Raw genomic sequence first — 26,053 nt, forward strand, 5'->3', positions numbered from 1 at the left:
ATGTTTTAATTCAGTAAAACATTTCATGCATAAACTAAAATTTGTACTTATGAAACAAATATATTGCACTTTGCGGTTCACACTTGTTTCACTGTTTGGCTTCCAAGCAAGTAGCTATGTAGAATGACAGAATTGTTAAACCCAAGTTTATTTTCCATCTTCACAACCTATGGTTTATTTTGAATCCACTTAAATACATGTTACCTTCAGCCATGGGGACACCATCTGTGCTCAAAGTGAGTTCAGATGGTTCCAAACCAAACTGCTAGAAATTTACTTTGGAAGTGAACATGTGTAGCTGAGTGGGTCTGTGTCCAGAGCTGACTCAATAACGGGAATTCTCCAAATTAACTTCCATGTAGAATACGTTTATTAAAGAATAAATGATGAGAATGTGCTAATTGAAGAATTAGGATCTTGAGATAGACAAACTAAACTGTTATTCTACAATTGTTTACAACTTAGACCACCAGACAATTTTATGTGGAAGAAGCGTTTTATCACAGACGTCATTTATGACTAAAGGATATGGTGATAATAAACAGCACACTGACTTATTTGGTATTTAAATTCTTCACCGGCTCTGCCCCTGGCTCTGGTTTGAGGTCTGCTGCCTCCTTGCTGTTCACCTCCTGGGAGTAGTTGCACATTTTGAGATAAAAATGCCCTTGGACTTGTGTTAAGGGGTCTTTTTACCCTGTAGGGAGTTGGGGTGAGGGGAGAGGATGGACAGGGCAGGACGTGGGGGTGGGCTGAAGAAGTGATGCCAGGCAGGGTAGGGTAGGAGTTGTGGGGTGGAGCATGGAATAACAATGAGAAGGAAGGATTTGAACAGGGTCATCTGATTTGGATTTAGAGAGGTCCTTTCTTCCTGCTCTCAGACCTTTTTTGCCCCATGTGTTCTTGGTACCTTGGGGGTCCTTCCCTCAAGCTTCCTAGTTGTTTCTCTGCTCTCCTTTTATGTTCCTCCTTCCCAGTCCTGCCCTCCCCCAAGGTAAGAATCCCACAAGATAAACTGAGCTCTGATAAGTCAGAAAGGCCCAGACACTCAGCTAGTAGCAGCCTTGACAATACTCACACAGCATGACGCCTACGGTCTCCTAGGCCTCAGCATATGATGTTGGCAGGGCACTCAGGAGGTCTAGATGTTCAGGTTACAAAATAAGGGTCTTACAGTCGCCTTGAGAAGCCTCCCACAGAGCTCTGCCTTCCTTCTTCCTCTCTCCATGCTGGACTGCAGTGGTGCATGGGGCAGGGGAGAGGGTTTCCTCCAAGCCATTCTCTATGACCAGCCCCATGTCACTGTTCTATCCTCACCATAAAGCCCTCTGAGGAAATACAGCCTTCTTTTTGTTACAATGGAGATGTGAGCCACCTCACTTCTCTCCAACAGTTTTTTTGTCTGCCCCTTGAACAGCACCCACTTCTTGCCACTGAGTAACTTTCAGATCCCATCTCCTCCCAGTGTCCATCCAGATCTCAGTTCATTCTAGTCTGATATTATTGCCTTCAAATATCAAGACTTCAGTTCATAAAGTTAAAATACTGGGTATTGTAGTCATCTCAGCAGATGCAGTAGCCAGTCCTGGATTTTCCTGGCAAAGAAGGCTGAGAGGCAGGCATTTCTCTTGGGCATCATGCTGGGTGTCTTTACAGCCCAGGGAAAGAGTTGGCATAACCAGAGGCCGGCCTTACAACAAAAGTTCTTCCCAACACATGTCCTCACCAAACACTTTTCCTCACCTTATTTTACTCCTGGGGCTGTTAGCATGTTACCTCCTTTCCCCTTTTCCAGACCTTCTAAATAGGGTTATGGAAGGGACATTGACGGGGACCATTTTTACACACATCTATGGCAAGCTTCCAGGATTCTTAGAGATGCTTTTGCAATTAAGTCCTGTCCATTTGGCTCTTAAGGTAGAGCATCTTTCATTAGAGTTTGGGTCTAGGAGAAAAGGGATGGTGTGGTTAGCCTCTGTATGAATTTAGGAGAAAGCCTAAAAGGTGTCAAGGTTGATGAGGTATGAAGCCCAACACTCTGATCCAGCAGACTGCAGTCTTTGCTCGGGGCTCCAAATGGGAAGCTTAGCTACAAGTTGTAGGTAATGGAGACAGTAAACTGAAGATGGACAGTGAGGAAATACCAATGTGTTTCCCAGAACTTACTGGTGGAAGGGGCTTCCGTTCTCACCAGCTGAATGGCAGTCTCCCGAGGGCAAGATTCACCAGCTTCTGGGAGGTACAAGCAAGAGGAGATGGTCATTTTGGGAATCACCCAATTATGGCCTGCTGAGTGGCCTGAGCAGACTAGGAGGGGCGTGCAATGAGAACAGAATCAGGAGAAAGAATTTAGACTCTTGGTAGCTCACAAGTTCCGTATTAGAAGCCTGATGTTGGAAGATGACAGTAATAGATAGGGTGAATCCATTTTGGGTCGAACCTTAAAACTTTCTAAGTACAGAGATGAAAGAATGAGGAAAAGAAAAGGGAAGACACAAGGAAGGAAAGAAAAGGGGGGCAAGAATATAAATGAGGGCCAGAAAGGAGGGAAAGGAGTAGATAGAAGTGACAGTAAATGGAGAGAACAGGAATGAGAGGACAGAGCCGAGCAGGAAAGAACAAACAGGAGTGGAGCAGAAGAGAGGAAAGCAGCAGGAATTCTATGTAGTCTTAGCTCACCAGGAAGTAGCAGGATAAAAGGTAGAGAGCGCAGTGGGGGGAGGGCTTCTCTTCCTCTAGGAAGCCTGGCTTAGGGGACCAGTGTTTTGTCAGCACCCTTTTCTTGCCCTTCTGGCTTCTTCATCTCTCATCTCTCACGTGAATGTGCGTAGGTGCGACAGTGTACAGGTCAGTGCAGGGAACGCAGATGATTAAGAGAAGAAATACTGCACTGAGAAAGGCGGTGGGCCGAAGAAGGGGGCTGGCAGAAAGACAGCACTTCCTCTACCAAGGAACCCCATCTTTTTGCTCTACTCACCCCTCCACCCCACAAATCAGCATACAAGCCAGGTTCTACTGCGATCCAATTGGATTTCCTTTTATCTCTGGCTTTGCCAGGGGTGAGGCATCAGGATTAGTGGGGCGCCTGGATTCTAAGCTCCCATGTCTGTTGGACCTGCGCCCATGACTTCCCTGAGTTCCAGTGCTTTTTTTCCTTCCCTGGGCACATATTTTGGAAATGCCTTCACTTCTTCTGCAACACACCGAAGGTCAGGTGCACAGATCTCCACTGCAGCCTCGGGTGAGTTCCGAGTTACATTCCTAAGTCGCAATCTTCTGCAGTGCCACCGGTGGTGGTGGGGTGGACCAGTGGGGATGCAAACACGCACCTCAGAGCGGGGGCTCACCAGCATGAAGCACAGCTGGAGGGGCAGGAGCAGCCCAGCAGGGCCGTATCCCCACAAGACCCAGGGCCCCTGGGATGGCTCTGCTGCCAAGTGCCCTCCTGCCTAAGCCAGGTCACCTCCCTGGTGATATGGTCCAAAAGATCCTGTTGGGAGGAAAGACCTATACTCAGAAAATTATAAGACACTGAAGAAGATACAAATAAATGGAAGCATATACAGAGATCATGGATAGGAAGAATTAACATCGTTGAAATGTCCACACTACCCAAAGCAATCTACAGATTTAATACAGTCTCTGTCAAAATACTGACGGCATTTTTTCACAGAACTATAACAAATAATCCTAAAATGTATATGGAATCATAAAAGGCCCAGAATAGCCACAATTATCTTGAGAAAGGAGACCAAAGTTGGAGGTATCATGCTACCTAATATCAAACTATACTACAAGGCTACAGTAATAAAAACAGCATGGTACTGGCATAAAAACAGACACAAAGATCAATGGAACAGAATAGAGAGCCCAGAAATAAATCCATGCCTATATGGTCATTTAATCTATGATGGAGAAGACAAGAATATACAATGAGGTAAAGACAGTCAATTCAATAAATGCTGGGAAAACTGGACAGATACATACAAAAAAATGAAACTGGGCCACCTTCTTAACCACATACAAAAATAAATTCTTATGTTAAATACAAGAATTAAAAAATGGATTAAAGACTTAAATTAAGACTCGAAACCATAAAACTAAAAGAAAACATAGGCAATAAACTCTCTGACGTTGCTCTTAATGATATTTCTTCTTATCTATCTCCTCAGGTAAAGGAAACAAAGGAGAAAAATAAACAAATGGGACTACATCACGCTAAAAAGTTTTTGCACAGCAAAGGAAACTATCAAGAAAATGAAAAGACTGGGCCGGCCCGGTGGCTCAAGCAGTTGGGATGCCAAAGACTGCCGGTTGGATTCCCACATGGGCCAGGGAGTTGCACTTTCTACAGCTGAGATTGTGAGCAACAGCTCTCCTTGGAGCTGGGCTGCTGTTAGCAGCCAGAGATTGGCATGAGCTGCCATGAGCTGCCATGAGCGGCTGGCAGCCATCGTGAGCTGCTGTGAGCAGCCAACTGAAGATGGGGGCCAGGGAGCTGTGTCCTGCATAACTAGACTGAGAAACAACGGCTTGAACCAGAGGGTAGGGGAGGGAGGCAGAAGAAGGGAGAGAAATAAATAAATAAATACATAAAAGAGGTCCCACTTCACCACGTGCAGTATGACAATGGTGTATCCAGCAGCCACTGTAATGCTAGGTTGCCCCATAACCCCTGTTGCAGGCGGAGTCCCAATGTGGCAACATTTCCCCTGGGGAGTCCCAAGCCCAGCTCCCTCCTCCTTAACGTCTGCAGCCCTGCGGACTGCTCCTCAGAGCCCTGCCCTTGTGTCTTATTTACGGTCCCGTCTGGCCACCACAGAGGCGAGGCACGCTCTGGTAGGATGGACACAGGGTGAGGGCACCTCCCACTGGTTGTCAGGAGGCGAGGGTCCCGATGCTGATTGGCTGGAGGAAACAGACACTGACACTGATTGGAGGAGGGCCACACAAAGGGGAAGGACTCCTGTGGATACGACTCCGGACCTGAGCTCAGCTAAGAGTGTTTGGGGTCTCCTGAAAATCAAGGCACAAACTGCCTACGAGTGCATCTTCTATGGCCAGTGAGTCTTGGCCAGGTTTCAGAGCAGTGGGTGGATTACAACGTGGTGGCAGTTTGTCTCTTCCCTTCTTGGGCCTGGGGAATGAAAGGTGTTTTTTCTGTTTGGAGAGAAGGTATTCAGAACTAGAGGATACAGCAATATTATTAGATTTGGCTTTTACAAGGAAGGAGCTAAGAAGCTAAGAAGGAGGCCAGGGCACCACTAGAGTACAAGAAAATAAATGTAATGAAGATAAATGCAATGTCCTCACATGGACCTCCAACACCTACTTCATCATGAGGAAGCTCAGAAACTTCACATGTGAAAAAGAATTGGCAATTTTAACAGACTGTGAACTCTGTAACTCAACAGAGTTGAAGCTGCAAAAAAGCTCAAATTAAATCTTAGCCTTTGTAATGGGCTAGAGTTCCATGATAAAATGGAACTCTAAGTCTCAGATTGGGCTGAGGTAGCACTAAAGGCAGAGAAAAAATAGAGAGATTCCTCCCTCCCCTCCATGCCAAAGAAGTCAGTGTTTCTCTTCAGGGCCTTACAAGGGAGGGACTTGTGAGTATTTTGAGAGACTTGGCTTGTCCCTTACTTCAATGATATAGGGAATTGAAGAGAAGCTGAGAGGAAAAAGGAGGGTTACTTTGGAGGTTAAGGCAATTAGTTTTATTATTTTGACCAGTATCAAACAAGAGAACCAAGAGTGTTCTTGGGTTTCAAAGCAAGTAAAGGACTTACCATTATCAAGAGTAAGCAAGATTATGGTATTTGCTTGTGATTTCATCCACAGGACAGAGGAGCTAGGACTTTGCAGATGTCTATGAAGGGACCAGGAGCGTTGCACCTTCATTAATGAGTTAAGTATCTGGAACAAGATGGGTGACCTTCCTTCCTACTTTATACTAAGCAATGTTGAGTCGTTGGTACCACAAATAAAGATGACATACGAGCAGGGCATACTGGGCTTATCCTAAGGGTGGCTCATGATTGGACATAATGTCATTTGAGCTGTTTAGGCCACAGAGGAGAAGCCAACAATCATCATACAGGGAAGTAAGGCCCTAAAATTATTTCACAGAATGATGAGTGCACTGAAGGAGATAGAACAGTGCCCAGAGGGGCAGAGAATGACAAAAGGGATCTTTCTCCATGGGTGGTCTTGTGTTGTCACGCAGCAGTCTAACCGTCTGTCCCCTCGTGCCTATCCCTAAAGAAAGAAGAGTCTGTGAGACTGTTCCTTTCAGGGACTTTGCTTCACCTTTGTGCTTACACCTCATGTCTCTCTGTTTAGTCCCCAAAATATGGTTGGTCCGCCAATGACGGGAAAGATTCCTCACAGAAGGAACAACCCAAGCCAGGTGCAACCGCGCGGGGACCACCAGGAGAACTCACGGGGTCGATAGAGGTGGGCACAGTCCCCACCTTCCCCCGGCTAAGGAGAGCTTCTGCCTATGTGGCTATATTCCTTCCCACAACCTGCTTGGGAAGTGAGTCAATGATGTGATAAGCTCAGTTCTCCTTCCATTCTTATCAATAAGTTTCAGCATAAAGGATTTGTCCCTGGGGAGGCACATATCATAATTGTTAAGACATCATGGGACTTTCGATTCCTGCTGTTTGCAGGCAAAGGCGATTGATTTGAATCAGTTTTCTGGTATGATGTATGAGACTCACAGACTGTGGAGAAAACAATGCTACTTCCTTGTGTGTATATCGATAAAAGCCAGAAGGTGGCCCAATTCAGGGCTCTGAGTCCTTTGAGGCTGGGAGACCCTTGGCCCCCTGTTTCATAAATTTCTTGATTTCTGTTTCTTTCTTAACCCTTCACTGCCCCTTCTCGTTCTCTCACTGCCTGTGTTGCGCTGGACGCGACAGTCTTGGAGCTGAGATTTACATTCATGAGGAGGAAACAGCCACATGAAGAGCTGGGGTGTGAGCACTCCAGAGAGAAGGAATACCCTCCACCATACTTGGCATACTTGAGAAATAGCAAGAAGGTTGGGGTCACTAGGACAGAGTGGACAAAGTGAGGAAAGGCAGGGGAGGAGGTCAGAGAAGCAGCCACAGGCCACATCACACAGGGCCTGGAGGCCATGGTAAGGGCTTTGGATTGCAGTAGAAACCACTGAAAGGTTTTAAGCAGGAAATTTGCTCCTTGAGGTCACTCTTTGTGTTTTGTGAGGGTAAGAATGGAAGTAGTAGGATGATCAATTAGGAGGAGCTGGCAATAAACCAGAAGAAAGATGATGGTGGTCTGGTAGACTTAAAAAATGGTCCCAAAAAAGATATCCACATCATAATCCTTGGAGCCTGTGAATATTACCTTATCTGGCAAGTACTTTGCAGATTTCACTATTTTAGTATATCAAGATGGGGAGATTATTTGGATTATCCAGGTGGGTCCTAAATGCTATCATTAGAAAGAAGCAGAGGTAGATTTGATACAGACAAGAGAAAAGGAGGCAATATGACCAGGGACATAATTATTGGAGTGATGTGGCCCCAAGTCAGGGAATGCCAGACACCACTAGAAGGTATAGGAATGAAAGGATTGTCCCCTAGATTCCTTATAGGGAGCATAGCCCTGCCAACATCTTAATACTAAGACTTATGGCTCCAGAACTGTGAAATAATGGATTTCTGTTTTCAGCCACCAAGTCTGTGGTGATTTGTTACAGCAACCACGGAAAATACATATAGGTGTCTTGGAGTAGGGTTTTAGCAGTGGACAGGGCCAGAAGTGATTGGATTCAAGATCTATTTTTGGAAATAGTATCAGCAGGACTAGCTGATGTATATGGCGTTGGTTACAGAAGAAGAGGAGTCTAGGACCAATTCCCAGGTTTTTGTCCTGAACAAGTGGGTGGCTGAGGGCAACACGAACTGAAACAGGAGAGAGGGGCAGAGATTATTGAGTGTTTTGTGTTGGCCATAGTCATGTTTGAGAAAATATCGAGTAAACATGTATCACTGCTACGTGCCAGGCACTCTTCTAAGTTCATAACCCAGTTATCCATGGAGAATCCAGCAGGCAGTTAGATATGATTGTGGAGCTGAAGGAAGGCTAGGTTGGCAATATAAATCTGGGCATCATGACGTCTATTTAAAGCCATGGGGCCAATTCTATCACCCAAAAAGAGAGAAGAAATGATCTAGGGCCTGAGCCAGGGGTCTAGTGTATGTTTTGGTACGACAGTGGAGGAGGGTCCAACAAAGGAAAGGAGGTGCCAATGGGGAGGGAGAAAAACAGCGGTGTGTGAAATCCCAGAAGCGAGGGGGTGGTGTTGGGGAGGGAAAGGTCTGCATGGTCAGCTGTTGCTCTAATGGTGGACAGGCAGAGAACTGCTATTTGGGAATGTGGGTGCCACAGGTGGCCTTAAGAAGCAACAGTCGAGGGACTTGGGGGCGAGGAAAGCCCCACTAGAGTGCACTGAGAAGAAAATGGAAAGTGAGGAAGGGTCCACAGCGAATCTAGGCAAATTTTCTGAGGGCCCTTGATGCGAACAGGGGCCTTGGGGTGCAGACAGCGATCTAATTGGTTTGTAAGGCGGCCAATTCTGCAGCACGTGTTTGCGCATTGGTGGCAATGGGCGGGGGCGGGGGGTAGGTGATTAAAGGTGAAGAACAAAGTAGGAATAGTTGCAAAGGCGACATCCCTGAGCAGGCTGGGGCGTGGATCGGCGCACAGGAGGAACGCCTAGCCCCGTTTGCTCCATTTCCCCAAGCCTTTGGACCTCCAAAGAAGGCGTGTGCCGGGGGGCAACCGGCGCTGGAACCACTGCTCCCGGCAGGCGTTGCGCGGGGCGGCAGTGCGCAGGCTCGCGTCGCCGGCCTCGCCTGTCTCCGCCCGGTCCCGGCCCAGTTCCGGGCGGGAGCCACCGATGCGCAGGGGGCGGGTTGGTCTTAAAAGAGAAACGGCGGCGGCGCGCGCGAGGTGGGCCCGGGTGTTCCCGCCGCTGTCCAGGCCCGCGCGAGGCGGGGCGCAGGCGCAGTGGGTGTGGGCGGTGGGGCGCAGGTAAGGCCGTGCGGGAAGGGCGGGCGGCCTTTGCAACCAGCCGTGCCACGCTCTGTGCGCGGTAAGTGGGGCGGCCCAGACCCCAGTCCGGCCCCGTCCTGGCACTTGGAGCCGTTCCCACCGCGCTCCCGCCCGGGGATGAGTCCTCCTGGAGGTCTCACATCCCTGCGCGGCCGCTCCTGTTCCTACGCCTCGGTGGGCCAGCCGGCCGCGTGCTGACTGTGGCCCTGTCCCCCACCTCCCACCCACGGCGCTAGTTCCCACGGCCTGTACGGGCGGCAGGGGTGGCCTGGGCCCAGTGGCAGCGAATGCTATGGTAACGGTTTGGTCCTGCCCCCGCTCCGCAGTGAGAGGGCTCTGGCCGGCCCACGCGCGTCCTCCGCCCCGCAGGCCCCGGGCCATGGCTGCCTCCCCCGCGGACGCGTCCCGCAGGCGGCGGGAAAACCGGCGGCAGCTGGATGCGCGCCGCAGCAAGTGTCGCATCCGCCTAGGCGGCCACATGGAGCAATGGTGCCTCCTCAAGGAGCGGCTGGGCTTCTCCCTGCACTCACAACTCGCCAAGTTCCTGCTGGACCGGTTAGGACCGGGCAGGGATCTGGGGGAGGGTACCCAGCGCAGCCCCCAGCACCCCCAGCCCCAAGTGTTGGCCCGCTGCTTCTTCCTACGAGCCCATTTCCCACTTGGGCAGTAGGCCTGTGTGACTTGTGGCCTCCCAGGGTTCTGCCCCACTCCCATCGGTCCCTAGTGAATAGGGCACTTAGGGCTGGCCCCTTAGGTGTGTGACTGCCCAGAACTGAGGGCAGTTGTTTTCACTGGGGCCTGACCTGACCTGCCTCTTTGCCCCTGGCAGGTACACTTCAGGCTGCGTGCTCTGTGCAGGTAGGTTGGTAATCTGGCAGACTGGGCTCAGGAGCCAGGGAGAGAGGATGGGCAACAGGGAGTGGTGTGACCCAGAAACACCCTCCTGAGGGCATTAGATCCAAGTGAGTTTGGTAAGAGTGAAGCACACGGCAGTTTGATGGGGTCAGCCTGTGGGGAAGGATGCATCATCTCAGAACATTGGGGGTTCTGGGCTCTGAAGAATGGTAAACTGGACTAGGGACCAGGGTCGTCCATGGGGGTTTAGGGGCAGCCCTGTCTGGGCATGGCTGTCCAGGGTGAGAGTAGGAGACATCCTAGCTCCTCTGACTGTCACCTTCACCCCTCCAGGTCCCAAGCCTTTGGCCCCCAAGGGTCTGCAGTATCTGGTGCTCCTGTCTCATGCCCACAGCCGAGAGTGCAGCCTGGTGCCTGGGCTGCGGGGGCCTGGGGACCGAGATGGGGGCCTTGTGTGGGAGTGCTCAGCGGGCCACACCTTCTCCTGGGGCCCTTCTTCAGGCCCCACACCTCCAGAGGAGGCCAAAGCGGCCCCCATTCCAAGTACTGCTGGGACAAACTGGTGCCTGCAGGCCAGGGGCAGGCAGGAGCCTGCAGGTAGGTCTGGGGAAAGGAGAGTTGTGGAGAAAGGGAAGGACAAGCGTCCCACTTCTGGACCTCAGAGCCTATTTTCTAAAAATGTGCCTTTCTCAATGGAAAAACTATGCTGGCAAGGAAGTATATCCTCAAATATGTTTTTAGATATAAAAAGCAAAATGCAGACTAGGATTATGGTGTGTTAACCACTCGTGGGAAAATAAGGAGAGAAAGTGTGTGAATGATGAAATATCTCTGGGAGGACGAGTAGATGCCTGTGGGACCAGCTAGCCACTGGGGACACTATTGCCAAAGGAATTTCAGAGTGTACTTTCCTGTACTTGTATTTTTTGAACCATCTCTAAAATAAAATACCCCCCCCTTCCCCTTTCTTCTCCTTCCTAAGAATCCTCCCAGAATTCAGACCTTAGTCTGCACCTGTCCTCCTTCCTCCAGCCCAGAGTTTCTGCCCCTTTGACCCCACCTGTGCCAACAGGTTTGGAATCTGAGCATGAGGAGAAGACTCAGGAGACCGGGTTGCCCAGGTGAGGTTGGGGTTGAGAGGGACAGGATAGACCGGGGTGGACAGTGGGGGTGGGGGAGCAGGACTAAAGGCTTGTGTCCCTGGGACCTGCAGGAAGTTGGGACGCCCACCAGAGCCCTTCCTGCCCCCAGAAGAAAAGGTGGAGGAGGAAGATGAGGGCGAAGAGGAGATGCTCAGTGATGCCAGCCCATGGACCTACAGCTCCTCCCCAGATGAGCAAGCTGGGGCTGAGGGCGGAGCAGGAGAGGGAGGGCGCGGCTGGAAAGGGCTTGCTTGGGAGGGGAGAAAGAACTGGAGGCTGGGAATTGGGTGGAAAAGTGAAGTTAGACTCCAGGGCAGAATGAAGGCTGAACTCAGGGTGAGTGGAGGCCTGGGGCAGGGTTGTTTGAAGTTGCAGGATCTTCAATTTAGGGGTGGAGTGGGCCTGGGGCTGGCTGAGGGCCCAGGGAGACAATGCTCTCCTCTTCATTCTGTTTTCAGCAGTGAGCCAGATGCCCCCAGACCACTCACTTCCCCTGTCACCCATGCACTTAAGGAGGGAGAGACACCCCCAGCTCCCGCAGCTGCCCCCAGCCCTGCTGGGCCACCCCCACCGGCATCCTCACTGTGTTCTGGGGCTCCTCCACCTGTGGGAGGCGGGGCACAGCCGGCGCTCAGTGGGACCCCTCAAGCAGCCCAGCAAACTGAGGCCCTGGCCAGGTAACCTGATGGCTGAAGGGGTGGGGAGGGTCTGGGGTGTACCCTGGGCCGTGCACTGCGTTGAGGCTCTCTTCCCACTCTGCTGCTCGTAGCCATGGGAGTCCGTCCCTGTCTGCTCTGGCTCTGGCTTGGGAGGAGGACACACAGATCGGCCCTCGGAGAGTTAGGTAGAACTGCGGAGGCCCTGGGGCGGGCTGAGAGGAGGGAGGGCAGCTAAGAACCTGAGTGGTCCTCATGCCTCTTCCCTATCCTGCCCCCAGGAAAGCGGCCAGAAGAGAGCTGCTGCCCTGTGACTTCCCAGGCTGCGGAAGGATCTTCTCCAACCGGCAGTACCTGAATGTGAGGGTGTGAGGGGCCCAGCTTGGGTTCTGTGGAGGAGCTACGGCTACGGAGCCTAGGGCGGGGGTGGGAGCCAGGGAGAGAGGGCTGCCTGCAGTTAACAGTCACAGGCCAACCTCAGACACAGCTGCTGCCACAGCACCTGAGGACCACACAGAGGTGACAGCAGTGTCCTCCTCAGGTTCTCTGGGTGATAGCAACTTTTCTGCGCACTTAACTATTGGTCTTGGCAATGACCCAAGGGAATAGGTACTGCTACTGTCCATTTTTGTAGATAGGGAAGCTGAGGCACAAGCTTGAGCACTGCCCAGGGGGCCTCAGCTAGTACGTAATAGTGTGGAGTCCTGAGTCCACACTCAGCCATGTCACCTGCAGGCTGGGAGCCGGTGCTGTCCCCAGCCTCACTACAGGACAGGTTGGAGGCACAGGGCAGGTCCCGAGGTGGTCCCACACCGAGGAGGGCTGCTGCTTGTGGGGAGGAAGGCAGTCCTCAGGTGGCAGAGAAGCTTGTGACTGTACGGGAACCTGTTCACAGAGGAAGCAGCTCCCAGCAGCAGTTAACTTGGGGAAGGTAGACTGGAGCGGGACCCCACACAATTTGGTGAGGGAAATGTGAAAATAGATTGGAAAGAAGAGAGATCTTAGCAGTACTTGGGCCTTCTAGACTGAAGAACACACTGCCCAGAAAGGTGCTTCAGCTTGACAGTGGGCACTTCATAGCAGGTACAGGAGAAAAGTGCATGATGTATTCCTCCGTGAGCTAGTATGAAAAGTAGGCCCACGGTGATACTTGGATAATCATGCCGCCATGATGTGTGCCTGTCCCCGCACGCAGCACATCCATGCCTAGGGAACTGCAAGTGCACTTTGTTCAGGGGACTAGGCACTGGAAGGGACGTTGTGGCAAAGTGGTGAGATCATGGAAGTCGAGGGCGAAGTTGGCAGTCGGGATGGAATCAGGATGCTTGTGTGTAGGTGATGGAGAACTGCTGGGGTCAGTATGAGACACAGGAGCCCACCTGTGGGGTCAGCTCAGGCAGTGTCCTTTCCTAGCACCACAAGAAGTACCAGCACATCCACCAGAAGTCCTTCTCCTGCCCAGAGCCAGCCTGTGGGAAGTCCTTCAACTTTAAGAAGCACCTGAAGGAACATGTGAAGCTGCACAGTGGTCAGTGGGGGAAATGCCTCCTTACCTCCCCTGTGGGGTCTGTCACCTCCTCCTATAGGGCTCATCACCTCCCCTGTGGGCCCCATCACCACTTCTGTGCAGGTCCCCTCACACCCTCTGTGGGTGACTCTCACGCACACACTCCTCCTGTGTTCCCTGTGTTGAGCACTGAGACTGTTGTAGGTTCTGGGAGCTCTCAGGGAACGAGCAGGCAGCCCTCACCTCGTGAGATGTGCCCTCTGGAGATAAGAACAGCCAGAGATATGAAGGCAGGGCTACTGAGGAGGGTGGGGGAGAAGCTGCTCTGTGGAAGGGAAGGTGCTCTGAACAAAGGCCTCAGGGAAGGGGTGAGGGAGACTTGTCTACCAGTGTGGGCACAGCATGGGAAGGAAGAGAGAGCAGACAGGTACTGCGGGCCCCGACTACCATGAGGATGGCTTGGCTCCTGGCTGCATGAGATGGGCCATCTCGGTGTTGAGCAGTGGAGCAGCTGACTTTAAAAGGAGTGCTGTGGCTGTCATGTGGAGAGTAGGCACTGCAGCAGTGTCTAGTGGGCAGTGACAGTGTCCTGGAGTGTGATGGTGGAGCCAGGAGGGCTGCTGTGGGAAGGACATATTGGTCACAGGTGGGACTGGCAGGGAGGACTCGGGGGTGACTTGGAGGGTTCCAGTCTGAGCAACTGGGTAGAAGGTGATGTGAGTTCCTGAAATGAGGGACACGTGGGCTTCAGGAAAGTGACATTTTATTAGGGCCTTGCTAAGTGGGCATCTCAAAAGATGTGAATCGAGTTCAGGGAGGTGTTGGGCTAAGAAAAGTTTGTTTGTTACGAGCACACGGGTGGTGTTGGAGCTGTGGGTAGCGTGTTGCACATGGAGGGGTGAGCCCAGGTAGAGGAGAGGTCTGAGTTGGCAGGGGCTGTCAGGCAGGGGTGGAGACTGGGAGTGGAGGAGCCAAGTGCACAGAGTGCTGGTGGGCAGGGGGCTTTGCCTGTGCCACAGGGCTGCGCAAGATGATGATGAGGACAGGCCACCAAATGTGGTAGGAAGCCAACCTTGACCAGATGGTATGTGACAAGGGAGATGACAGTGAGAAGGGAGTGGATTCAAGGCAGGAAGGAGCTAAGGAAGTGGAGACAGTGAGTCTGGACAACTCTGGAGTTTCAAGCAGAGAATTGGGGTCTTATCTGGAGGGCTGTGAGCTTGGGGCACAGAAATGGGACTGGTCACCCAGAGAGGAAAGGTGTGTTGACCTGGGTGGGATGGGCCACCATGAGTCTGTGAGAAGGGGTGTGTCTCAGGCACAGTGGGAGGGCGGCCACAGGGGAGCAGCGTTGTCACATGTTGGCTGATGGATTAGGTAGGGGTGAGGGTGGGTGTTTTCCCTTGGCCTCTCTTGCTACTGCTGAAATGGGACTCGTGGAGAGAAGGTGGCATGAGCATGGCCTTGTGGACTCCAGAGAGGGAAAGAGTTGACCAGGGAAGTACAGAGGCATGAGAGCACTTGAGACTTGTAGCTGTGCATTAAAGGAAAGGCTAGGAGGTATGCCCACTCAGCACACACGCCAGGCCTGAAGCAGGCCCAGAGTTGTGTTTACCCTGAGTTGGTTTTAACCTAGTGGGGACAGCTGAGGGAGAGAGGGACAGGTGAATCAGTGGTGTCAGTGAAGGAAGGCTACACACGCCCTGGAAATGGAGCTGGATGTTGCGTGCAGAGGAGCAGGGGCGTTGTGGGAACGTTCTGGGCGCTGGACTGGCAGGCTGTATCTTGGGATTGTCATACTGGGACAAGGTAGATCATTGTAGTGTTTTCTGGTTGGAACTAGGATACTTAAATTGCGATTTCAAGCTGGTGTGGTGATGGGAGTGGTGGTTGAGAGGGGTGGGAGACCAGGTCAGTGAAGGTCGGGAACAGAAGTGAGTGCTGGTCATGTAGGAAACAACCGACAGCATGAGTGGCTGGGGAGGCCCGGAGTGCAGGGGTGTGATGCAGATGACAGCTGTGTGTGCATGTGTGTGTGTGTGTGTGTGTGTGGTCTGATGGCAGGATAACAGAGCCGTGGTGGGACAGGTCTAAGGACGCCTTGACAAGCTTGGAGGTAGCAGGGGCCAGGTTCAGGGTAAAGGAGACCGGTTGCTGCTGACAGCCACAGGGCATTGCTGGGCGGGGATGGTAGTATATGCAGGCTGAATGGCGGGGGGCGAGTCGGGGGGACAGGGGTGGCCACACTGGAGATGGATGCTGGGGTGTCCCCATGCCCCACAGACACCCGGGACTACATCTGTGAGTTCTGCGCCCGGTCCTTCCGCACCGGCAGCAACCTGCTCATCCACCGACGCATTCACACTGGAGAGAAGCCCCTGCAGTGAGTGTGTAGAGGGGTGGGCGGGGTGATGGGACATCTGGGCAGCAGCCGAGGCTCCTTCCTGCCCCCACTGTCTCTGGCTCAGGTGCGAGATCTGCGGGTTCACCTGCCGCCAGAAGGCCTCCCTGAACTGGCACCGGCGCAAGCACGTGGAGACCGCGGCCACGCTGCGCTTCCCCTGTGAGGTCTGCGGCAAGCGCTTTGAGAAGCCAGACAGCGTTGCAGCTCACTGCAGCAAAAGCCACCCGGCCTTGCTCCTGGCCCCACCAGAGTCTCCGCGCCCACTGGAGCCCTGTCCCAGCATCTGTGCCCCTGCACCCCTGGGGTCAGGAGATGGGTGCAGGCCCTCGGGGGTTCCTCAGGCTCTGACCCTGCTGCCTCAGCAGTGACCCCAAGCACTGAAAAGGAGCGAAGAGAGGCCGGATGCCTGGTCTTTGGGAACTAGGGTGCAAGAGAGTAGGCTGAGTGCAGGACTGGACTCTAGGGGAGCCAGGCTGCTTTAGTCTTCCTAAAGGACAGAATAAACCCAGGATTTTACATGGACATGTGTGGGCAGAGCAAGTGTTTTTGACCCTGATTGTTTTGGAGGCAGAATCTGCTAAGTGTGCAGCACAGGGCAGGCCCTTTATCTGTCTGCAGGCCCCCACCTGCCCCCACCTGAAGGACCCAGCTTGCTTTCCCAATTTGGGCCCTTTACTGTGGATTGTCATACTCATTCTTGCACTGTGACAGAAGGGACAGCACTAAGTCATTCTGAAGGGACAGATGAACAGGACTAGGGGTATGTGACCCTGGGCCATGTTTGTTCTCTCCACTGACCAAGAGAAGCAAGTGTACAGTGCCCTGAGGAGTCGTGCAAAATCCAGGGAGCTGTCCTAGCAGTGTTGCTGAGCTGCTTTGGGCACTTTGAAAGGGCCTGGCTCTTGGATCATTCCTGAAGTCTGCAGAGACACAGCCTCAGGCTGGAAAAAGGAGCCTCTTGGCATCTGGAACCCAAACACACAACTCTTTATTTCACTTGCCATAAGCAACAAGTTGCTGGCAGGTCCAGGGAATTTTCCACCCTTCCCTGTTGCCTCCATGGAGACGTTCCCTGTGACTTGGAGTTTGACTTGAAGATCACAGACGCTCCACTGGGCAGTGCCTGGCTTTGTGGACCCAGGTGGTCTTGGCCCAGGTCCCAGGGCTAATGTCTCCCGCCTGGTTGGAAAACAGTCCTGAGAGACACCTTGATCTGGACACCATCAGGTCTGGCCGCGGGGACAGGAGGCTGGCCATGCTGATGGTTCCCAGCCACCTTCCCGTGGGTGAGCCATCTCTCCAAGGCAGCAGGCTGGGCACTTCTGGCATTCAGACATCCTCCAGTGATGCGAGCTCCCCCACCATCTCTGCCTGCAAACTCCCCATCTCTCAGAAGCCCGAAAGGAAGCAGCAGAGAGGCTAACAATTAGGTGGAACCAAGAGGCGGGAAGGGCAGGTGGGATGTGCCAGTGGTCACATCTGTGATCATTACCTGAAGAGGCAAGACAGTAAACTACCAGGAAAGGAGTAGAGCACATTTAGGCTGGAAAAGGAGGAACAGAGAAGTCAGAACCCACGTGGGGGACACAGGAAAGCAGCAACTGAGTACTGCTGGGATGGGGTTGGGGACTCCCCCGCCCCAGGCTCTCCCACAGGGTATGGGAGCTCATCCTGATTCCACCACCTACCCCACAGAGAGACAGAAGGGCTGAGGACAGGAAAAGGGCTGACGAAGGAAGTAGGTGTAGGGACACGGCAGGAGGCCAGGCGAAGGGCTACCACCTGAGGTGGGGCAAGGCGACCGGCCACATGTGAATTGGCCCGATGTCCTGTGCTTGCCCACTCCAGGGAAGCTTCTCAGCAAAGCTCCGTCAACTGGGACACAAGAAGTCCCTGATTTTCCTGTCCTGCCTGCTCAGTAAAGATGAGGGCAACGGCTGCAGTGGCCTGGGTGGCGGCGGCGGCGCGAGCACACGCGTGGGCCCGCTGGTGCTGAGACAGCTAGCGGCTGTGGCTGAAGCACTGGCCGCATTCGGCACATTGCGTCGGCCGCTGGCCTAAGTGCATCTTGCGGTGCAGCGCCAGCTTGGAGCCCACACTGAAGACCTTGCCGCACTCGAGGCACTTGTGGGGCTTGTGGGCAGTATGGTTGGGCCGGTGCATGTTGAGGTTGGATACGCACGTGAAGCGCTTGCCGCACATTTCGCAGCAGTGAGGCTTCTCATCTGTGTGCATGCGTTGGTGCTTGGTGAGGTCCGAGCGGTCACTGAAGCGGCGGCCGCACTCGGAACATGAGAAAGGCCTCTCGCCCGTATGGATGCGCTCGTGGACCACCAGGTCAGGGCGCTGCCGGAAACCTTTGCCACAGGTGGCACAGGCGTGCAGCCGTGCACCCTGGTGGCTGCGATGGTGGCGCAGCAACGTGGAGCTCTCGCTGAAGTGGTGCCCACAGGCGCCACACGCGTAGGGCTTCTCACCTGTGTGCGTGCGCTGGTGGTGCACCAGCGAGGCACTCTCCAAGAATCCCTTGCCGCACTCCGGGCATTTAAAGGGCTTCTTGCCTGAGTGCGTCTGCAGATGTCGCGTTAGCGTGGAGCTCTTGCCAAAGTTCGTGCCGCACACGCCACATGAGTGCGCCTCGAGCGCGTGGCTGCCAGGGGGCAGAGTCGCCGGGGCTGTGGGCCAAGTGCATGCGCGCATGGTTCCACAGCCCTGCCCTGCTACAGAAGGCCCGTGGGCAGTGTGTGCAGCAAAGCGAGCTGGTGTTGGTGGTGCCCCTCGGGTGCGCCTGCGCTTTGTGGAAGCGCAGTGCACTCTGGCGGAACGTGCGGGCGCACAGCTCACAGCATCGGGGCCGCTCTGGCGAGTGCGAGCAGCGCCAGTGTAGCAGCAGAGCCGCGCGGTGTGGGAAGCGGCGGCCGCAGACGCGGCAGGAGCAAGAGCGGCGGCGCCACTGGTGCACGCTTTGGTGCAGATCGAGGCGGCTGCTGTGGCGGAAGCTCTGGCCGCAGTCGCTGCAGATATAGAGCGTCTGGCCAGCGTGGGCGCATCGGTGCACGCGCAGCTCAGCTGCTCCAGCGCAGCGCTCGCCACAGTCCTGGCAGCGGAAGCGGCGGTCGCTGCTGTGTGCGCGCTGGTGCCGCAGCAGCACTGAACTGTAGCGGAAGTTCTTGCCACACTGCAACTGCAGGCGTAAGGCCTGTTTGCGGCCGCTTCTGATGCAGCAAACATGGTGAGAGCCAGATGTGTGCTCTTGGGTTGCAGGCTGGGGGCCCTGCTGGCTGAGAAGAGTGCCGCTCACGCTCCGGGGTCCATCTCTAGCTGCGGGTTATTGTCAGTTTTCTTAAGACCTGGAAAGGGGGTGATAGCAGAGAAAAAAGGGGGAGACCTGGAAAGTCGCTCTGCGGATTACAGGGTTCCTTCTCTCCTGGGCAGGTGCTGTGGCTGGTCTGCCATGCACCGTGAGCCCTGCAGAGAAGGTCACTGTGAGCCCAACCGACAACCGCTCCTGCTACAGCTTGGTGTACAGAGGTGCGATCACAGACTACCGATTCCATTCTCCAAGAGGAGGCAAAGCAATGGGAGTCCTAGAAATGTGGTGTGAGGGTCTTTGTGCCACCATGAAGGGCAGGAGGGACTCGCTTTTAGGACACTGCTCAGGGGAAGAGGAAGGCCCAGCCTTCTCTGGCCTTAGACTGGGGTCTTGGCGTGGAGACGCACTCGGAGATGACCAGGGCAATGAGAAGGCCCCTGGCCTGGACCACACCAACACCTGCCTCTGAGACCGTTTCCCGAGGCCTGGGCTGGAAAGCATGAACACATCCAGCAGCGGCAGCAGACTGGGCTAAGGCTCAGAAGAGGATGGAGCCTGGGCAAGGGAATACTTCCCTTCTGAAACCCCAAAGCATTGCTCCCTGGCTTTGGACAACATCTGACAAAGTCATTCCACACCAGTGCGCAATTGGGATGTTCCCCAGCGTAGCCGTGAGAAAGCAACTCATGACCCAGGAAAGGGTTGGAAAGGGAGTGTGGAAAATTCTCAGAAAGTATTACTAAAAGTTGCTGGCTTATCTGAGAAGTGCCTTTCACACTTTCAGGGAAGGCTGAGAAGGGAGAGGCATCCTTTCTAATTCTCAGGGCTTCCAAGTTGCTTACAAACATTCTACAGATTCATTGCTCACGTCCAGGGATCCTAGAACCTGGAGTAGCACAGAAGCCCCTTCCCAGGGACAGAATCTGCTCTGCTATCCTTTATTTCAAATCATGTCCCCAAATCCTTCTGACCAGTTGGTCCAGGCAGCTGCCTGGGTGCGGGGTCTCCTATGCCCATTAGTTAGAGCACAGACGGGCTGCCCTTCACATCTGGTCAGCCTCACAACTGACTGCTTCCCTCAAGGCCAATGGATCTGTCCCAAGCTCACTTCAGTGGGACACTGAAGATTAGGTATAGTCGCTATCAGTTATAGGCTATGTCACCCAACAGATCAGGGAGAGGAAGCAAAATGGTCAGCAGTCATTTTCTTATTAGCACATGGAAACTCCTAAATACCCAGAGCTCTGGTTAAAACACGCCATAGATGGAGTTCTCATCTTTTGGATGTAAGTGGGGCCAATTGAAAAAGGCTTGGAAGCCACAAACCTGCAGGCTTGGCTCTGGAGCTTCTGTTCCCCTCTGCCCTGGGCAGGGGTGCCTGGAGAGCATGAGGTGCTGTGCCCTGCCAGGGTGAAGTAAGAGGGAGAGCATGCATTTAAACTGAGAATAGGGGAGAGAAACAGGGAGAGAAAAGTGACAAATGTTTCCTGAAGGAGGGTATTTTTCAATGGACGTTTTTCAAATATGAGAAACTAACAACAGTGTCACCTTCACTCACCCCCCTTCAGCATCTATCTACGTTACACTCTTCTGTTTCATCTATGACACTCCCTCTACCCCTCAGACTTCCCCCGCCCCATCTGGAGTATTTTAAATCCAATACATCTTATTCAAAGAGGATGACTCCCAGAGCAGGTTTCAGAGGGAGTCTCTACTTCCAGAGGGAACTTTCTGCCCAGACACTTGGGCTGCTGACTCTAGCTGGTGGTCAACTTAAAGGAATGTCAGCCTTCATATGAATAAAACCCTCAAGACTCAGTGGTTGACCCCAAATGCCACAGAAAGCAATGCTCATGCCCTGGTGATTATCCCACCTCACCTGGGGGCATCAAAGGACCACAGACCTCTCAGGCCAAGTTTCTGGGCACCTACCCTCTGCACATGCCCAAGGAAGGTAAGACAAGCACACAAACACAGATGTGCACACAAATGGCACCTAGCCAAGATATCATTCCCCGTGACCAAGGTGGAGTGAGAGACGCTGGTCTCAGAAGCAGGTCTGGTGCTTGAGTGCAGGCCACACCCCTCAGGTCCCCCTTCTGTCCCTCATCCCGTGCTACAGCTTATCCTGGAAGCAAAGGTGCCTGTGCCTGTGAGGAAATCTGAAAGAAAAAGTAACATATGACTGTACCAAAAAAAAGAACAATTTCTCGACTGTCCCAACCACCACTTTCCTGATTGAGACTTTTGAAGTTGTTGTACCACCAAAGTTAAATTAACCAAAGTTAATTTAACCAAAGTTAAATTTCTTTTACTTTGGAAAAACATAAGTACAAGGTTAGAAAAAAATAAACTTGGGGATAAATAGGTGTGAACTGGTGACAAGTCCTAATTGTTCAATGCTTTAAAGTATTTTAGTACCTTCCAAGCATTTAATACTTCCAAATGTTTACAAACACTATAATTAATAAAATACCGATACCAAGGGGTAAGATAAAACCGATGGAGAAAGTTAACATTCACAGTAGGTTAAAGATAAACTGAGTTTCGTACATGACTTTATTTTTGTTTCTTAACAGATGTGCAGGTATGTCACATCTAACTGACCACATCTTACAGGTCGAGTGTAGGAACCAGTCAGGATTGAGCACATTTACTAACACTGTGCTATGAACAGCTCTGCCATGCTTCTCCTCAGTCAGCATGAACGTTCTCTTCCCCCTTAAGTGCTCTATTGAGCCTGTATTTCCGGAATGGGATGAAGACCAGTGCACCTTGCAATTCCTCCATCCGGAAGCCAGACTTGGGGCAAATGGTCTGGGCTGCAGGGGTGGGGCTGAGGGCTGTCCCAGCTGTGCTGTCCATTAGCCAGAGCCATGAACCACATGTAGGACTGAGCACTTGAAAGGTCCAAATGGAAATGTGCTGTAAGGGTCAAGTACACTCCTGATTTCGAACACTTAGTATAGAAAAAGAATGCAAAATATCCCATTAATAAAGTTTAATGTTGATTATGTTGAAATTTGGAGATATATTGGGTTAAATGAAATATAGCATTGCAATTAATTTCACCTGTTTTTAAGAAAAGTGACGATTACAAATGCAGCTCACATTTTCTTCTATCGGATAGTGCTTGCCGAAATGGCTTTTCCGAATCCTGGGACAATATACAAAGGGAAGCGGCCCAGCTCACAGCCTCTGGGGGTTTGCCTGGGAGGTCACTAACTGCCATGATGCTTAGAGCCTCAGTAACCAAAGAGGGACATTCCTGTCATTTCGCAAGACTCTGCGCCCTGGCTACCCCTCCCGAGGGGTCCATCTGCTTTCCTGGAAAGCGGATGCATGCACTGTTCCCCAGGTGTTACCAGCATCAACATATGATGACTCTGACAAGGAGAAAATTCTGGCATGTTCTGAATTAAATTACAGCAGCTGGGCAATGACAGAGAGACAGGACTGCAAGTCTGTTAATGGCTGCTGACGAGCTAGAATATCACATTCCTGTGTTGCCTGCTGGAACTTTGGATTAATTTCCAGGTTTTCTCAGCCGGGCACCATCTAACCCCAGGAACCCCTCTTGTTTACATGAGGGCTTTCCAGGTTGCTGCCCAGCTCATCCACAGCATGGACATTTCTTGCCATGCTAACTCAGAACTGGTCCCACATCACTTTCCTCCACCCCTTTGCCTAAAGGTCATGAAAATTCTTTCAGACTATCTCCTTCTTCCCCTTTGCCCCTACTAGAAATGCTTGCAAAACTCTGGGATGACAGACAAGCTGTCTTTTCTACCTAGCCATGCTTTAGACATCATGCCCCAAGATCTGTCTTTTATCTGGCATTTTGGCTTCATAAAACCTTGAGTAACAAAAAGACTTCAGTCGTGCAAGTTAAAGATTTTTGATTTAACAACTCTCATGTTTTCCCCTTTTTATATTCCCAGTAGTCCTTTGAGGTGGGTACTACTGGTTACCCTCATGTGACCCGAGGTCCTGTGCCAGCTTGTCCAGTCACCTAGCACAAGCACAGCAGATGGGTACTGGGACAGGAAAGGGATGACAGGCCCCATGTGTGGCCCATGTCTAGCTCTGCCAACAGTACCATCCCTTCTCGGCCCCAGCTGCTTGGCAGCAGTTCCGCAGAAAGCCCTAGGCAGCCCCAAGGACCACACCTCAGGGACAGAGAGCTGGGTCTTTGTGCACAGCGTTGATCCCTTGTGGCCCTGGGGGAAAGGAAACTGTGGGCACTGGCAGAAGTAGCTTAGGGTGCGGCACCTGCATTTGGGAGAGGTTATTCTTCTGCTCATCTGTCTCTGGATACTTAATCCCCACCCCTACCCCAGCCCCAATGACACTGTTGTGTCCAGGATTCTGAGACAGCCCTAGAGGATGCGAAATCTACATCCACAGAGAAGTAAATTATCCACTTTTCACTCTCAGGTGGGGGAGGAATAAGGTGGTGGAAAAGTTTACCTGGCCCTCTGAAGCCTGCTTTGGGGCCTTTCCACTTCTTGTGCCTTCCACCTAGAAAGCCCTTCCCCTCACATTCAGGGCTCTGGTCCAGTACCCTCTGCAGAAAAGCCCCATTGAGCATCCCACCCCATACCCCACCCCATACTTGGCTTTATTCTGAGTTATCAGTGAAAGCAACAGGAAACAGTGATTCCCATCCACTCAGGAAAGGCTTCAGCACCTTTTCTAGGTAAGGATGAGGTGTGAAATCCAGAGCTGGCTTTCTTCTCCACTAACAGAACCAAGGTCCAGTACTTCAGAAGGTGACCTTCCGGCTTCAGAAACAATCTGACATGTTTAAGGAGCTGGTGGAAATAAGAATGACAGCTCCCTCCTACCCCCAGTGCCCAAGCCTGATTCTGATCCAAATACATTCTTTTTGGAAGATTTCCCTTCACCGAGATTTTCTATGAAATCTGCCAAGTGTGAAGAAGGTACATATGCTAGGTGGGAGAGAACATGCAAAGTAAGATAGTTTACTCTCTATGTCCCTTTGACACTTGGTCAAAACTGCAGCCCAGCGGAGCCAGAGCACTCAGAACACCCTCCCTGGGCTTGGCAAGCAGTTGGGCACACGTAAGTCCTTCAGTGCTTTTAAAAAATGCTGTATTAATCTGGAATAGGGACATGGGTTCCTGGAGGAGAGGCCTGTTTCCAGTCATCCTATCCTCCTCCATAGCCACATCCGCTGTATATACTGTAAATACTCTGGTTTATTGGATGGGCACTGCATGCAACCTGTGTATGGGAACCAGAAAGGCAAGCGTCCAATTCTGGTTCTTCCATTACCAGCTGTGCGACCTTGGACAGGGGAAGTCGGGTGTTTGACACGTCTGCCTGGGAAGGCTCAGTGAAGGACTACTGCAATGTTTCATGTGAAAATAAGGAGGTCAAAATATGTGTAGGTCTGAGAACTGCGGTTGCCGAAGTTTTAGGATGTACTCTCCTCAGGACATTCCTCAGAGGAGGGAACCTGAATAAGGGGTCTGACTCCCACTCCTGCCTCCTAAGCATCCGGAACGTTCTGCAAGACCTTTGAAGTCCTTCCCCCGACCCCAGTGAGCACTTCTTCACACGGTTAGAGCAGCGTGGGCCCTCGGTAGAGCCACACCACACCCCGGGAGCTTCCAGAGTAGATGAGTCCTTTTAAGACTTGGCGCCACTCTGCGGGAGGTGAGCACAACTATTCGCCGAATGAGGAATGCCGCGCTTCAGCAGGTCGCCTTCCCGGCCCTCCCGCAGCACAGCCAATCCCGGGTACCGCAGTCCACTTTCGTCAGGAGTTGCTGGGCCTGATTCAAAGATTCTCTTTCGGCGAAACTTCCCACCTCCGGCCCACCGCAAGCCCAACCAGAAGGCAAGACCAGGGATCAAAAACGTGGGGGTGATTTAACGCCGTGGAGCCCGGTGGCTGCGGCCGCCCTTTTAATCCGGCTCGATCTAGTGATGTCTGCGTCGTGGGGCCGTCGGCCCCGAAGGTCGCAAGGCGAGGACGCGAGAGGACGCGCGGAGGGTCAGGCCAGGGAGGAGCAGGCCGCTCTGCGGCCGCGGGCAGGCGCCGGCCAATCTCTTGCCCCGCCGCCTTCTGGCGTCACTCGTTGCCGGGGCGGCGCTCGCGACCGCGGCAGAAGGGAGCCGCCCGGAGCAAAGAAGCAGAACAGTTAGGGACAGCTACCCCCCCCCCCCCCCGCCAACCCTTCCCTCCCGGTCCCTCGGTCCCTTCACCGGTTGCCAACTGGCTCTTCGGACACCGAGCGGCTCCCACTCAGCGGGCTCGCCGACCCCTGCCTACAGGTCTGCCGGACTGTGGTGGGGAAGGGATGCAAGGGGCTGGCCGAGCGCGCGGCCGCCGAGTAGAGGGAAGAGGGAGATGCCTCACGATAGTCGGTGACGGTTCAGCCCGGCTCTCCGGGGTTAGCCAGTGGCGGCCTCACGCTGGCCGCGTCACTGGTTGCCGGGAGGACTGAGAACGCTTCACTCACCGCTCAGCGGGGCAGGCCTGGCCCAAATCCCGGCGAGGGGGCGGGGCTAAGAGGGAAAGAAGGGAGCCTGCGGTCCTGCCTTCCTCCCACGTTTAACCAATCCCTGCTCCTTTGTCCACTTCCGCGCCCCAGGGCCTCGTCCGCCCAATCAGAGGACCGGGCGCTGAGCCAAGTGCACCGCGTCAGCGCCTATAGCTGAGTCCCGGCTGCCAGACGACGTCTTCGCTTGACTCGCGTGAGCCCACGGAACTACGGACAGTTGTCCTATCGGTGATGCCACCCATCCAAAGCGTCCCGGTAGTAAGTTAGTGACTTACCACAGTGAGACCAGGCTGTTATCCTACAGCTCTGCCCAGGCGGCTCCTACAAGTTCATGACTAAATACAATGTTTTCATTCTTCAAGCATTCCTTTCAGCCTCATATGCAATGAAAAATGGTATCTTCTGGTGCTTCCTCAAATAACTCCACAGATACCAACTGGCACAGTTTCCCAATAGTGGAAAGAACCAAGTACAGAGAAGTGAAGTCTAACAATCTGGAGTAATGAGAACAGGAAAGAATGCATAAAGTTAATGAAATCCTGTATGGTAGATCTTA

General features: G+C 52.8%; 2 protein-coding genes across 4 annotated transcripts; one reads left to right on the plus strand and one right to left on the minus strand.

Moving 5' to 3' along the window:
* Positions 1 to 8,931: 8,931 nt before the first annotated feature.
* ZNF692 (zinc finger protein 692) lies at positions 8,932 to 16,769 on the plus strand. 3 transcript variants are annotated; one of them, XM_033095943.1, is made up of 12 exons: positions 8,932 to 9,066; positions 9,414 to 9,642; positions 9,917 to 9,945; positions 10,276 to 10,539; positions 10,925 to 11,063; positions 11,156 to 11,278; positions 11,543 to 11,761; positions 11,854 to 11,928; positions 12,022 to 12,100; positions 13,154 to 13,268; positions 15,531 to 15,630; positions 15,716 to 16,769. In XM_033095943.1, exons 2-12 carry the CDS (start codon positions 9,467 to 9,469, stop codon positions 16,017 to 16,019), a joined length of 1,623 nt encoding a protein of 540 aa, XP_032951834.1. In that variant the 5' UTR covers positions 8,932 to 9,066; positions 9,414 to 9,466; the 3' UTR covers positions 16,020 to 16,769. The 3 variants fall into 3 exon arrangements, with proteins under 3 accessions (XP_032951834.1, XP_032951835.1, XP_032951836.1); XM_033095944.1 differs by having other exon boundaries at positions 11,015 to 11,063; XM_033095945.1 differs by having other exon boundaries at positions 11,015 to 11,063; positions 11,546 to 11,761.
* Positions 16,770 to 16,822: 53 nt separating this feature from the next.
* ZNF672 (zinc finger protein 672) lies at positions 16,823 to 25,567 on the minus strand. The gene is given in 5 exon segments (XM_033095946.1): positions 16,823 to 18,094; positions 18,177 to 18,309; positions 18,311 to 18,829; positions 18,832 to 19,001; positions 25,199 to 25,567. Coding segments are annotated over 4 exon segments (1,089 nt in total). The 5' UTR covers positions 18,883 to 19,001; positions 25,199 to 25,567; the 3' UTR covers positions 16,823 to 17,708.
* Positions 25,568 to 26,053: the final 486 nt, after the last annotated feature.

Source organism: Rhinolophus ferrumequinum, chromosome 24, assembly GCF_004115265.2.
Source record: "Rhinolophus ferrumequinum isolate MPI-CBG mRhiFer1 chromosome 24, mRhiFer1_v1.p, whole genome shotgun sequence".
NCBI lineage: Eukaryota > Metazoa > Chordata > Mammalia > Chiroptera > Rhinolophidae > Rhinolophus > Rhinolophus ferrumequinum.

What these genes read in the sequence shown, in the direction of transcription:
- ZNF692 (XM_033095943.1), top strand. Translation starts at nt 9,467, where the DNA reads ATGGCTGCCTCCCCCGCGGACGCGTCCCGCAGGCGGCGGGAAAACCGG. An exon ending in AGGCTGCGTGCTCTGTGCAG is followed by an intron (nt 9,946 to 10,275) that starts GTAGGTTGGTAA and finishes TCACCCCTCCAG; the next exon opens with GTCCCAAGCCTTTGGCCCCC. An exon ending in CCAACCGGCAGTACCTGAAT is followed by an intron (nt 12,101 to 13,153) that starts GTGAGGGTGTGA and finishes GTCCTTTCCTAG; the next exon opens with CACCACAAGAAGTACCAGCA.